Here is a 12,378-nt window from a genome sequence, read left to right as displayed (position 1 = left end):
ACACTGTTCTGCTTTTGCCATGGAAGGCTATTTTTACTAGCATCAGGACCCTGCAAGTAAGTAAGAAATGCTTGCAGTATTTATAAAAAGACCATGGCATAATGCTGTGTACATATAATCAAAAAGAAAATCACACAATGTTGTCCTCAGAAGGAGTAGCACTGCTAAGATTTTTAAAAAGGGTCACTCATTAAATCCAACCACCTTCCTGCATAGATCTAAATACCTTTATTATAAACACCGGATTCCAGTCTTTTACAAAAGGGGATCAATGCATTTGCTTATAGCAAGAGCTAGTGATCTGCATATCATCTGTTTATTGCACTCGCATATATCCCTTCCCTAGTCCTGACCATGTGGGATGTTACCATAAATATGGGTTTACATGTTTTCTGTAGAAATGTTTGTTTCAATCAGTCGGAAAATGGGATGCATTGAAATATAAATAAATGACAAAATGGCCCTTTTTTAATGAATAAGGCTAATTCAAGCTTATGTTTGTTTAAATATTCTTCTCCAGGTTTTAATGTTGACGCTTCAAAATGATCCCCCAACTCTAGAGACTGGTGTGCAAGATAAGGAAATGCTGAAGAAATATGGCAAATCTTTTAGAAAGATGATCTCATCGTGCCTTCAGAAAGACCCAGAGAAAAGGTGACCACTGACTTCACCTAAGTGACATTGGCCATGTGCCGACCGTGTCCTAATTTTAGCAATGCTAGATGTTTTGCTGCTAATGTAACCTTGTGTGCTAAATGTTGCCTACAGCCATCTTTAGAGGGAAGTCAGCCATGCAGGTATCATCTGACTCCAACTACCATAGGCTGCATTCTGATAACAATCACATGATTATTGGCTGAAAGTGACCAGATTGGGTGCTGCTCATCTCATGTCTATAGGTACCTTAATGCCGAACTAAAATGTTGTGCAAACAAATAATGTGCAAATATACATATAGCGTATGTCCTCATTATGGTACAATTTCCTATAAGAGTGCCCTCCCACCAATGGGAGGGTGTGGAGGGGGGTAGCGAGGGGCGGGCAAAGAAAAGGATTCACCACTCCCACGAAGATATAGATTTCAATGACTTTTTGAAAGCTTACAACTAAATGAATAAAAGGTGTATTAATTAAAAAAATTAAAGTGGAAAAAGCAGTAAGTGGGAATGTTGCAGTAAGGATTCAGATTTGAAGGTGTGAGCTAGTGAAAGGGTCTCTTTAAGAAAATAGAATTTAGCATTAAGTAAAACTTATGTGACAAGTATGCCTGACAGATCTTCTTTCACACCCTTTGCTTTTCAAACGACTTGACAATCTAATTTTTTAATTCATCGAGGAACTTGTATAAAAATATTGTTTGTGACAAAGTGTTTTGTATATTTTTCAACTTCATTGTGACAGGTGTGATGCTTGCAAAACTGGCCCATTTGGCTCTACATATGCAGTTATGATTAAATTCAGATGACAACCCACCCTTCTACTCGTTCACAGATTTAAAAATTCAGTCGCATGCCTTGCAGAAAATGGCTTTGTAAACTAGAGGAGGCGGTAATAGATATAGGAGAAGGTAATCCATGGGACAACATCACAACTGTCCTCTAGTGGGGTGATGGCAAGTTTGTAGAGGCTGAATATAGGCTGTAAACTAGAAAGGTGGAGACCCATTGGCGACATGCCAGGCTATAATTCTATTAGCTGCTCATTATTCATTTCCATGGATTCAAATGATGATCAGTTATTGGACATTTTGGTCCAGAATATGACATCTGTACATTTAGAAAATGTATTCAAAAACACTAATTCACTTACTTTTTATAAACTTACCATATACAAAATATGGTCATAAACCAGTTCACTGCAAAAGTCGAAAGCTTGTTTCTGTCCAATCAAACCTTCAATCTAAATACATTCCAGTTACATCAGTTGAAAGGTTTGCAAAGTCTTTCAGTTGTTTGCTTTAAAGTAGCCACAGTCTGAGTAGTAAAGTTTGTCCCCTGCCTGCCTGCCGCAGAGGGGGCAACCCTTGCTCTGTGTGAAAGCAGTGTTCTCTCTGCAGAAGTCTGATACAACCATTGCAAAGCCAGACCCACAGCTCTTCAATCCGCAAAGCTCATGCTCCCTGCTGATTGGAGAGCTCTAGCTCTGACTCAGCCAAGGATGTGTTGGAAATATGCAGAGAGACCTTTGATTCCACACAGAGAAAAGGTCCTCTTCTGCAGTATGCTTGCAGAGGACAGACTTGTTTTTTTACACTGTGGCTGCTTTCTAAAACAAATTCACCTTTTTGTGTTGATGCATCTGCATTGTATTTAAACTAAAAAGTTCTGTTGGACTTTAAAGGAGAACTATGAGATGAGTGATTTCCACTCACCTCATAGTTCTAGCCGACCTGTGACAATGAGACTGTCACAGGTCGGCTCAGTAGATCGGGAGGTGAGTGAACACATACCAGGTTCGCTCACCTCTCGATCCTGTCACGGCTCTCTGCCGTGACAGGGGGAGGGGCTGGATTCCCCACTCCAATCTGCCAGCGCTGACTGGCGGAACTGACGGGGGAGGGGGTGGGTACAGTTGACTCTGCCTCTAGATAGGCAGAGCCAGCTGTCACTCACGCAGCTGGGAGGATCCCGTCATCTACGTCGGGATCCGCTCCGGCTGCGGCGTCTCAGTATTCCGCGAGCTGTAGCTCGCGGTATACTGAGCTTAGGGTAACGGGAGGACGCTAGTTTGTGTCCTCCCGTTACCCTAAGGAGAACTATGGGGAAAAACACTGACCCCAATATTCTCCTTTAAGAATCCCTAAACTGAAAATGATATGTACAAGGGACGTGGGTACTTTTTGTTTTTTTGTTTTTAATCCACCTGCATTTTAAAATTCCTGTGCAGAGCCTTGTCAGCACCTTGTGTTCCTTATGAATAGTGTGGCGGCTGTACATCTAGGGCGGCCTTATTGCATCTCATCTACAGGTGAAACTCAAATAATTAGAATATCGTGCAAAGTTCATTTATTTCACTAATGCAACTTAAAAGGTGAAACTAATATATGAGATAGACTCATTAAATGCAAAGCAAGATAATTCAAGCCGTGATTTGTCATAATTGTGATGATTATGGCTTACAGCTCATGAAAACCCCAAGAACCCCAAATCCACAACCTCAAAAAAGTAGATTATTACATGCAATTAATAAAACAAGGATTGTACATAGAACAATATCGGACCTCTGAAAAGTATAAGCATGCATATGTACTCAGTACTTGGTTTGGGCCCCTTTTGCAGCAATTACTGCCATTACTTTTGCACGATATTCTAATTATTCGAGTTTCACCTGTAATTCAAGTGCAGAAGCAGCAATGTCAGATTTTGACTGCAGCACCATCTTCAGGAATTACTTGGAATCGCACCTTGGCTATTGAAACAGCTTGATGTGTGATTATTTATCAGCCCTAATGGTCAGGTCTGGAACAAATGAGGTTTTAGAGGGGTTGGGGAGGGGGTTCCTCAAGTTTCATATTTTGCCTTACCCTGGACAACATGTATACTTAATCCAGCTTTTTTCCCTAAAGTATTTTGGTTTTTTTCAGGATAGGTATTCAAACAATAGTTAAGGTCATAACGGTTTAGAGGCGTTATAACAGTGTTGTCACAAAATATTTGGCCACATCTCTTAGAACTGTGGGAGATTGCAGCCATATAAATACAATGGAATACCCAAAAGTTAGTTACAGAGAGTATACATGACCAATACTCAGCAATTTATGGTATGCAGCAGGGGTTGTCAGACTGATATCATGGATCATACATTGCATGTGGCGCCTTCAGGGAGGAAAGCTTCTTGCTCTCTAGTCTAGTTTCTTGTTTGGATTTTTTGGGGGGACTCTATGTATATTTGGGCAATGTCTGGGAATCCAGCTTATTCTGTCATATAGTTGGCATACCTTGCTATCATATTGTAGCAGTTTTCATTTTTTTTCTCTTCATTCCTACAGGCCAACAGCAGCAGAACTTTTGAAGCACAAATTTTTCCAGAAAGCAAAGGTATGAGATTTGTTTTTATACAGATGATAAATCGGGAGATAAATCCCAGGGTGAATATTTTATGGCTCTTTTAGCTGTAAACATCAAGAGATAATTGCTGTAAACTGTGAGCAGGTTGAGATATATTCCATTACGTCATGTAGCTCACAGCTTCCTCCTTTTCATGTAAGAAGAGCTATTTATTACAGCTATTTCTGGAAGACGGTCAGACCCAGTGCCAGTATATACAACCAATTCTGAAAGCATTCTGGGTTTTTTGACACTTAATTACAGGGTGCAGTCATTGTCCAGCTTTCCATAGCAATCAATCAGAAATCACCTCTCCTTAGTTTGTCTACACTAAATGTATTCTGATTTCTGATTGGCCACTGTCAATTATAACACAACATTGCTGTTACTGTTGTTGCTGGCATCCTTTTTAAGTGTTAGTTGCTGATCCAGTGTTTAGTTTCTTGATAACTTAAGCCAGAGAAATGCACAATGGCAGTACTGTTATCAGCTATGGCAGTACTGTTTTTTCTTTCCAACTTAGAAAAAAGAACCCTTTTCTTTGGGTTTGTAGTATTTTCCTCCCTTTTTTTGCATGTCTGTTATGGTGATGCATTGTTGGGGGTGGGCCCAGAAACAATTCATTTTAATGACTTCAAACAAGTGACATAGGGCAATAGATCATTTCAGGGGTCTATAGAAGATGAATTAATTTGGATATTATCAGCCTCTCATTTTCAGAAAGTGATCCAAAATGAGTAGGGTCCATTCATACCATTCACTCCCCCCTCCCTTTTACATTGTAAGCCCTCAGGGGCAGGGCCCTCCTTACCATCTTGTCTTCAATTGTATTGTGATTGTAATGTCCTCCTTATATTGTAAAGTGCTGCGCAAACTGTTGGCGCTATATAAATCCTGTATAATAATACCATGGTGTGTTGCTGTAATGCACTGCAACATGCTATATTGTGCGTTGCCAGTAGGCTACATTACCACAGTGTATTCATTACGAATGACCACCAATGAGGAAAAAATTGCTACTGTTTTGTTTTTCATTGCCGTGTCCCATGTTGGGGTGCATTATAGTGCAGAAGCATTCTCTAGATGCCTCTGAGTGTCCTTCAAAATGAATGAAACCGCAAAGCATTGCATCATGCTTGCTGCACTTCCTGGGTACGTACAGGACACGCTGAGATTGTATGACCTATTGACTCAGCCAGGCAGGAGCTAGTTTGGGTTCTTTTGAAGCTCACTTTAAGATGAGTGAAAATTCTAATAATAAACCATGTTGATGCAATGGTCCACTTGTTTTTTATTATCTTTTGCTGACTGATGGAAACTAATACCTCCATTCCTATTTCCAGAACAAAGAATTCTTACAGGAGAAGTTGATGCAGAGAGCCCCCACCATCACAGAGAGAGCCAAGAAGGTGAGATGTGTGCCATGAGAATGGATAAGCTGTATGGGTCAGTCACATCTCATAGAATCCCCAATGAATACCAGGCTGACAACTTATCTCTGTAAGGGTTAGATTGGAGCAGTTGCTGGCATCAGCTAGCCTGCTACAAACCCTGAAAGCAAAAGTATAATTCAGTCAGCAGATACTTTGATGTATTATTGGAGTGTTTACCTTAATGTCATTTATGATGAACGTTCCCATTTTAAATGCTTGTTCTTCCATCTTTTTCCGATTTGTAAGAAATATAATGATACATAGATTTTCCGCTAGACAGAGCTCTAGTTAGTTATGCATTTATTTTGCTATCATTAATCCTCCCTGCTTAACAGCTGTTGAGACAAGATACCAGGCACATAGGGAGTATATTGTATTCAGTTAGGTCGCAGACCTATAGTGGCACTGCAATGCAGGATGCAGGGTCTTCATATGTAAGGAGCAAATATGGCAACCTTCATGTTACAAACTGTATGTGGAAGCAATGTTTTTAAAACATGGTTAGGATGATATAACTAAAGCTGATTTCTTTTACATATACGGTATATTCTTTTAAAGTTTCTTTTTGAGAAAAAATAATACATGTACACTACTTCATAAAAAGAACAAAAATGTGCATTTATTTATTTTATGCATTGGAGCCAGTAAAACACTGCACCATTGATCAGTAGATTGCAGGTGTAATACTTTGGCTCCTGTAGACTGTTCCTCCCATCCATATCTGTTCCTCAGAACGGGCATTCAATAACATGGATGGGATGTGAACTACAAATTCCGTGAGGACAGAACCTGTAAATCAATGACATGGCTGGGTGGGTGGAGCCACGCCAAATTCAACATACTAAAAAGCCCCTTGATTCAGGTAGGAGGGGAGGAAGGTTGTGGGGGTTCCCAGTGTCAACATGTTGCATGTAATACCCTAAATATGGGTGTAACATGAAACATGGTCCAAAAGATGAACTTAGCCTTTATTGTTTGTTGAATATAGATTCCCCTGAAGTATTTTTATGGTTTCTTACATATTTATGTGAAAGAGATCAACTTCATATAAACAATCACATCAGTGTGTGTTGCTGTATTTGTTGTTTCTCTATGTACTTTGTAATCATCCATGTTGCTGGGGGCTGCCATATTTGATTTGCTTACCTCATTGTTGATTGAAACCAGACTCTGCCATTATGATTGGAAGTATGACACAATAGGATCCCTATCATTCCCCTTGACGGGGTCACTATAACAAGAGACCTACCAGCAACACATTGCACACTGATTGATGGATGGTCTCTGTAATGAAACTGGAATGGTTTATTGGCAGGTTCGGAGAGTGCCAGGATCAAGTGGTCGGCTTCATAAAACCGAAGATGGAGGCTGGGAATGGAGTGACGATGAGTTGGATGAGGAGAGCGAGGAGGGGAAAGCAGCTATTTTACAACTTAGGGTAATTGGGCAACTTCTTCATTTTACAGGATACTGTTGAATTCTAGGAATAAGTCTCCGATCTCTGAAGCTTTGCTACCAGACTCGTATATGTGTTTACAATTGACTTCTAGATTTTTTTCAGCTTGTTTGTAGATGACCCAAATCCCAAACACGATGACTTCAATATACTCAGTTATAAGTTCTTTTTTTTTTTCCACGTTTCTGTTAAGTGACTTGTAACAGCACAAATTCACAGAGGAAACAAATGACAATATACAGCACAGTACCTAAAGTGTATCTAAACCCAATAACTAAAATAGATTTCCAGTCTTTAGATATGGTGGCTGCATTAGTTTTTTTATTCATCCTTTTTCCTTTACTTTTACTTGGTGATCTTGCTAGAAACATGCTTCCTATCCTGAGGGTGACCACGCTCACTCACTGAGTATTTACAGAGGAGCAGTATTGTCACCCTAGGAAAATTCTGGGGAGGTGGTTTGTAGTTTACAGAGGTACCCGGGGCAGGGCTGATGACACTGCTTGAGATAGCACTGCAGATTGAACAGGATAACACTGGATTTTTAGCAGGATCAACAGGTATTTATTTTCACTTATCAAACAGATATAACAAAACAAAATAAATATAAGTACTTCATTGTTCTGATTTTCATACACTTTAACAGAAAAAAGTTATTAGCCCAGAATATGCTCTGACCAGATACACCTAAAGGTTACACATGGGCTTCTTTGTGAATGGAGTGACTGGAGAGTGAGGGGGTCAGCAGTTGTGTGAACCTGCTGTTTTGTCCTGCATAGGTTCACTTTAATGTGTCTGTGTCAATGTTTGCCCAGTGATGGAATGAATGGTGTTTGCATTAACTGATATCTAATGCTCCATCTTACTAAACATCTTGTGTGCTTTTCTTCCAGTCTCCACGTGTGAAAGATTCTCTCCAGAATTCTGAGGTGAGTAGTGCTATGTTAGATGCTTGACATAATTATATAAAAATCTGCTTCTTCTTTAGTATATGTCATATGTACACATAGACACAGCCATACAGTATCTCCTTGGATGACCACAAAAGCCCCGATAAAGTAATTGACACTCCTGATTTAAGAAGTGAGCCATTGTGACAGTCTGAGCACCCATAATGGAAGGACACGGGGAGATTTCCCAACTTGGTAACTCTCTTTGCATGTTAAGCCAGATCCTTCATACACCTATGGAGAGGAGTTGAAAATGACAAGTGGCACACTTGTGCTGTGATGGGCAGACATCTCTCTGTATGGCATTATGGGAGAAATAAGTGCTTGAACATGTCCTAATTTTACACTGACATACATCACTTGTCCTTATGTTCTTGCAATTCTGTGCTCACTTACAGTGACCGTCAGAAAAGTACAGGGGGTGTCATTGCCAGATTCTGGATGTATCTGACTTAATGTCATAGACCGAGAGCAAGCATGCTGTAAAAGGGTGTCAGAATTCTCACACTGCATTGAAGCTAAAGCATCAGCATGAGAGCTGGAGGATTAGAATTCTCAAAAACAAGATTTCAGAAAAATGTCTAAAATGGAAGATTCCCCTTAAAGTAGACCCATTAAAAGAAAAACTCCAAAACCAGTACCCACCCTGTGCTAGGTATCCTCCTAATCCAGGGGTAGGCAACTCTGGTCCCCCCCCAGCTGTGCTTTAACTACAAATCCCAACATGCCTCTGGGAGTCATGCTTTTAACTCTCTGTTTTGCAATGCCTCGTGGGGCTTGTAGTTCCACAATAGCGGGAGGGCCAGAGTTACCCAGCCCTGCTCTATATTTGCCCTCCCACAATGCAGTGCTCAGTGCCTTAACATCCAGTAATCAGACCTGAGCACTGTCACGTGGGGCATACCTAGCTGTGTGCAGGTAATGACTATAGGATTTTATTGATAGTTGTAACAATCTATACAAAATAGTATGTAAAAGTACAGCGGGGTTTACTTTAAAATGATAGTTGATATATAATATCATGCAGCTAAAAGCTATTTACAAGAAACCAGTAGTGTCAGAACTGACCTTGAAGAAATATGCATATAAGGATTTTTCTAGCCAGTGAGCTGGTATTTTCAGAAAGGTCTGCAATAGCAGTCCCTACATTTTCTAATATATACAGGCCAATGAGAGAGCCAAACGGGACAGTTCTGCTAATGCACTGAAGTTGGATATACCCTATACAGCAAGCAATTACTCCCTGGTGTATGTGGTCCCATCATGCCTAAGTCCTGAAGAAAGGGGGGAGGTCGTTGAACCCCCAGTATATGTTGGCGGTTCTGTGTTGTAGTATATGAACCCGTTCCCAGGGCCGGTGCTACACTATTTTGCACCCTAGGCAAGACCAGCTGTAAGCAGCCCCCCTACCATGGTGCAACCTCCAATCCGCACCCCCCGCACAGCCCCATTCTCCTGCCAGCTAACTTCTGCAGGTGATTAGTGGATGTAAACAGCCAGGAGCAAAAGCCAGACTGCTATTAGCCATTTTAATTTGAAATACCCAACAGCAGGTTGGCTATTGAAACCCCACCCACTGAGCAAAGGAGCGCATCTGAGATAGAGTAGTCTTTGCTCAGTTCTACTCCTCTGCTCAGTGGGTGCGTGTGATAGCCAGCCTGCTATTGGCTTTTGCCATTTGAAATAAATGGGGGGGCACAGTGTGGTGGTGAGTAGTTGAGGCTGCCTAGTTTGCCTAGTGCCAGCACGGGCCCTGCCCGTTTCATTATTAAACATATTAGGACTCTCATTCTGTCTTGTTTTGTGCTCTCATTGGATTGTAAATATGCTTATTTGTTCAACCCTGGGTTCCATTGTATGTGGGACCCATTTTGGTGAGAAAAGCGTCACCAAAGCCATTGTGTTTTATCACATTTCGACCAATCTTCTTTGTATCCAGCGCCAAACGTGTACTTCACCATTTTCCAATGACAGGTTTATATCAAGAGCCACTGTGCTTGGATCCTAGATTCATAGTCCTTGATATTTTAGTGCAGTTTGTGTTAATCCCAGGTTTCTTCCTGGTGCTCTGGTTAGCTCCTGCAACCCAAAAAACATTCCGGAAGGTTAACTGGCTTTGAAACATATTGCCTGTTGAGTTTGCATGCTATTATGATTCAGTGAGGGATATTTGATTGTAAGCTCCTCCGGGTGCAATGGCTAATAAGTGTGGTTTTAATGCTTTGTGTACAACACTAATGGTATGTCAAATATATCACACTTTAATAATGAGGGCTATAAATATAGTAATTTGTTTAATGGATTGATTGCACCCTTTTAAAAAGCAACTTAGTTGGACTCAAAGGAAGTCAACACCCATGTTGGTTTAGTATAATTGTGCAATTAGAAAGTTAATAATACTTCTTTACATCTCCCTTTAATTGTCTCTAGCAGTTTCCCGCGACCGAGCCAGGCTCAGCCTTTCTCCAGACTCCATCACAGCCCTCAGCCAATCTACCTCAGTCGACTGGCCAAGCTCCGCCTTCACAAGTGTCTGTTCCTGTGCCAACAACTGGACAGGTAAATTTGAAATAATTAATTATACAAGGTAGCAAGTAAAAGGAAGTTTTTCTTTTGAGCTGAAATCGCCATAAAAACAGACTTACCGAGTATTGAAAAAGTTGACAACTTTTTCAATAATCGATTATAATCGATTATGTCGATTAGTTGTTGCAGCCCTAGAGACTATTGTGCACACTTACAGGGAAACGATTTTTTGATCAGTTTAATTTTTTTCAATTGTAGAGGTGGCAATGTTGTGTTCATGGCATAATTTTTATTCATGAATCCCATAGTGGAGTGTTTGTCTGTGTGTGTCTGTGTGAAGCAGATCTAGTTAGGTAAAAGAAAGATTAGAGTTCCACCTGCTGGCTTTTTTTACTCACCTGATTCTCAGTCCCCCCTGGCTGCTAGACTGGTCATCACAGCCTTTTCTCCCCTGTGTTCCAGCTCTCTATGCCCTGCAGTGGTCATCACGTCTAATGCAGGTCCATTCACCTACATTAAACGTAGGGACACTGAGTGACATACCACAGCTGGAGCAGCGAAGGGAAGAGGGGAGCACTCTGGAAGGTTAACTGGCTTTGAAACATATTAAGCTGGGTTCACACCTAGGCATATCGAATATGCGCGTTTCGTGTTGCGCGTTTTTACCGCCCTTCGTGGTTAAAAAAAACCGCATGCCAAACACGTGTTTCCGAGGGCTACTTGGCTGTATCCCAATGGAAACGTGCGACAAAATCGCCCCAAAGAAGCTCCTGTACTTCTTTGGGCGTAGGACGTTTTGTAGCGCTCATACGGCCTGTAATACGCTCAGGTGTGAACCATACCCATAGGAAATAATGGGATTTCGGTGTTTGAGTGTTTTGCAGAGTGTTCGAATGCGCTACAAAACGCCCAGGTGTGAACCGGGCCTTACCCCTTGAGTATGTGTGTTTGTGTGCTATTATGATTCACGGAGGGATATTCGATTGAAAGCTCCTCTGGGTGCAATAACTGGCAAGTGTGGTTTTAATGGTTTGTGTACATTGTTGGCTCTCACGAGCAAGGTCCTCCTAATCCTTTTGTATGGTATTGTCTGTCTGTAAGTTCTCTGCACTAGCAGAGTTCAGAGATTCGGAGGCAGTATTAGCACAGTTGGCCAATCAGGTGTTCTACAGTACAAGGAGCATGCTGATAGAAAAAACAGAGCAGAGTAACAGAGAGATGAGCTTATTGGTGTGCTGCTGCTCCTTTTACTGTCCGGTCACAGGGCAGCGGTTTGGGGAGGGGACCTGTAAGTAAAAGTGAAACTGCAGTGGGTGGACAAAAATGCAAATCCTTTGGCAGGTATAACGGCTCTCGCATATGAATTTCAGCTGTATTTTTGCAGTTCACCTTACATTTCGCTTGCTTTGTGCATTGTAACTTTTCTTTTTTGTAGTTAGTGTTTTGTTTTTCCTCTGCAGGCTACAGCTCCTGTGCCTCCCACGTCCGAAGAAGCAAAAGTTATCAGTTTAGTATTACGATTAAGGTAATCTTTGTTTTAGCAACCAGTAGCTATATACTGGCATGGACAAACCAGAAGGCTTGCTAAAAGTAAACCTGTCATATACCTGAATGATTCAACCTCAGTGTATAAAGATAAAATATTGTATATAAGCAAAGTTTATCATCAACACAAACTGTTGATCAATCCAGAGATCTAGCCTACTCAGGGTCTGTGTAAATCTCAAATCCTTGCTATAAAAGTTGAGTTTGGCTCTGCCCATCCTACCTTACAAGCCTTTCTAGTGGTCTGTAATATGATAGCCAAGAGAGAGACATTATAGAGATTAGGGGTACGTTGGGGATAATTCACCTTTTTAATATGAGTCAGGTCATATCTAACACTATATGAGCAAATGTTTGTAGACACCTCACCACACCTACATGAACCTGTTGGACATCCCTTTCCAAAGCCATGGGCATTAATA

The 12,378-nt window shown here is 41.0% G+C and overlaps 1 protein-coding gene across 1 annotated transcript in view; it reads left to right on the top strand.

The window, feature by feature from the left end:
* Positions 1–12,378, top strand: part of OXSR1 (oxidative stress responsive 1) — a 94,683-nt gene that overhangs the window by 77,456 nt on the left and 4,849 nt on the right. The window contains exons 8-14 of the mRNA XM_018553497.1: positions 521–654; positions 3,989–4,037; positions 5,390–5,455; positions 6,795–6,917; positions 7,829–7,864; positions 10,316–10,444; positions 11,872–11,936. Of these exons, the coding sequence (XP_018408999.1) occupies positions 521–654; positions 3,989–4,037; positions 5,390–5,455; positions 6,795–6,917; positions 7,829–7,864; positions 10,316–10,444; positions 11,872–11,936 (602 nt within the window). The remainder of the gene's footprint in view (positions 1–520; positions 655–3,988; positions 4,038–5,389; positions 5,456–6,794; positions 6,918–7,828; positions 7,865–10,315; positions 10,445–11,871; positions 11,937–12,378) is intronic.

This window comes from Nanorana parkeri, unplaced genomic scaffold (genome assembly GCF_000935625.1).
Source record: "Nanorana parkeri isolate BGI_ZX_2015 unplaced genomic scaffold, ASM93562v1 scaffold121, whole genome shotgun sequence".
Lineage (NCBI taxonomy): Eukaryota > Metazoa > Chordata > Amphibia > Anura > Dicroglossidae > Nanorana > Nanorana parkeri.
Note: the sequence above shows the minus strand (reverse complement) of the source record. Positions and strands in the feature narration are given on the sequence as shown.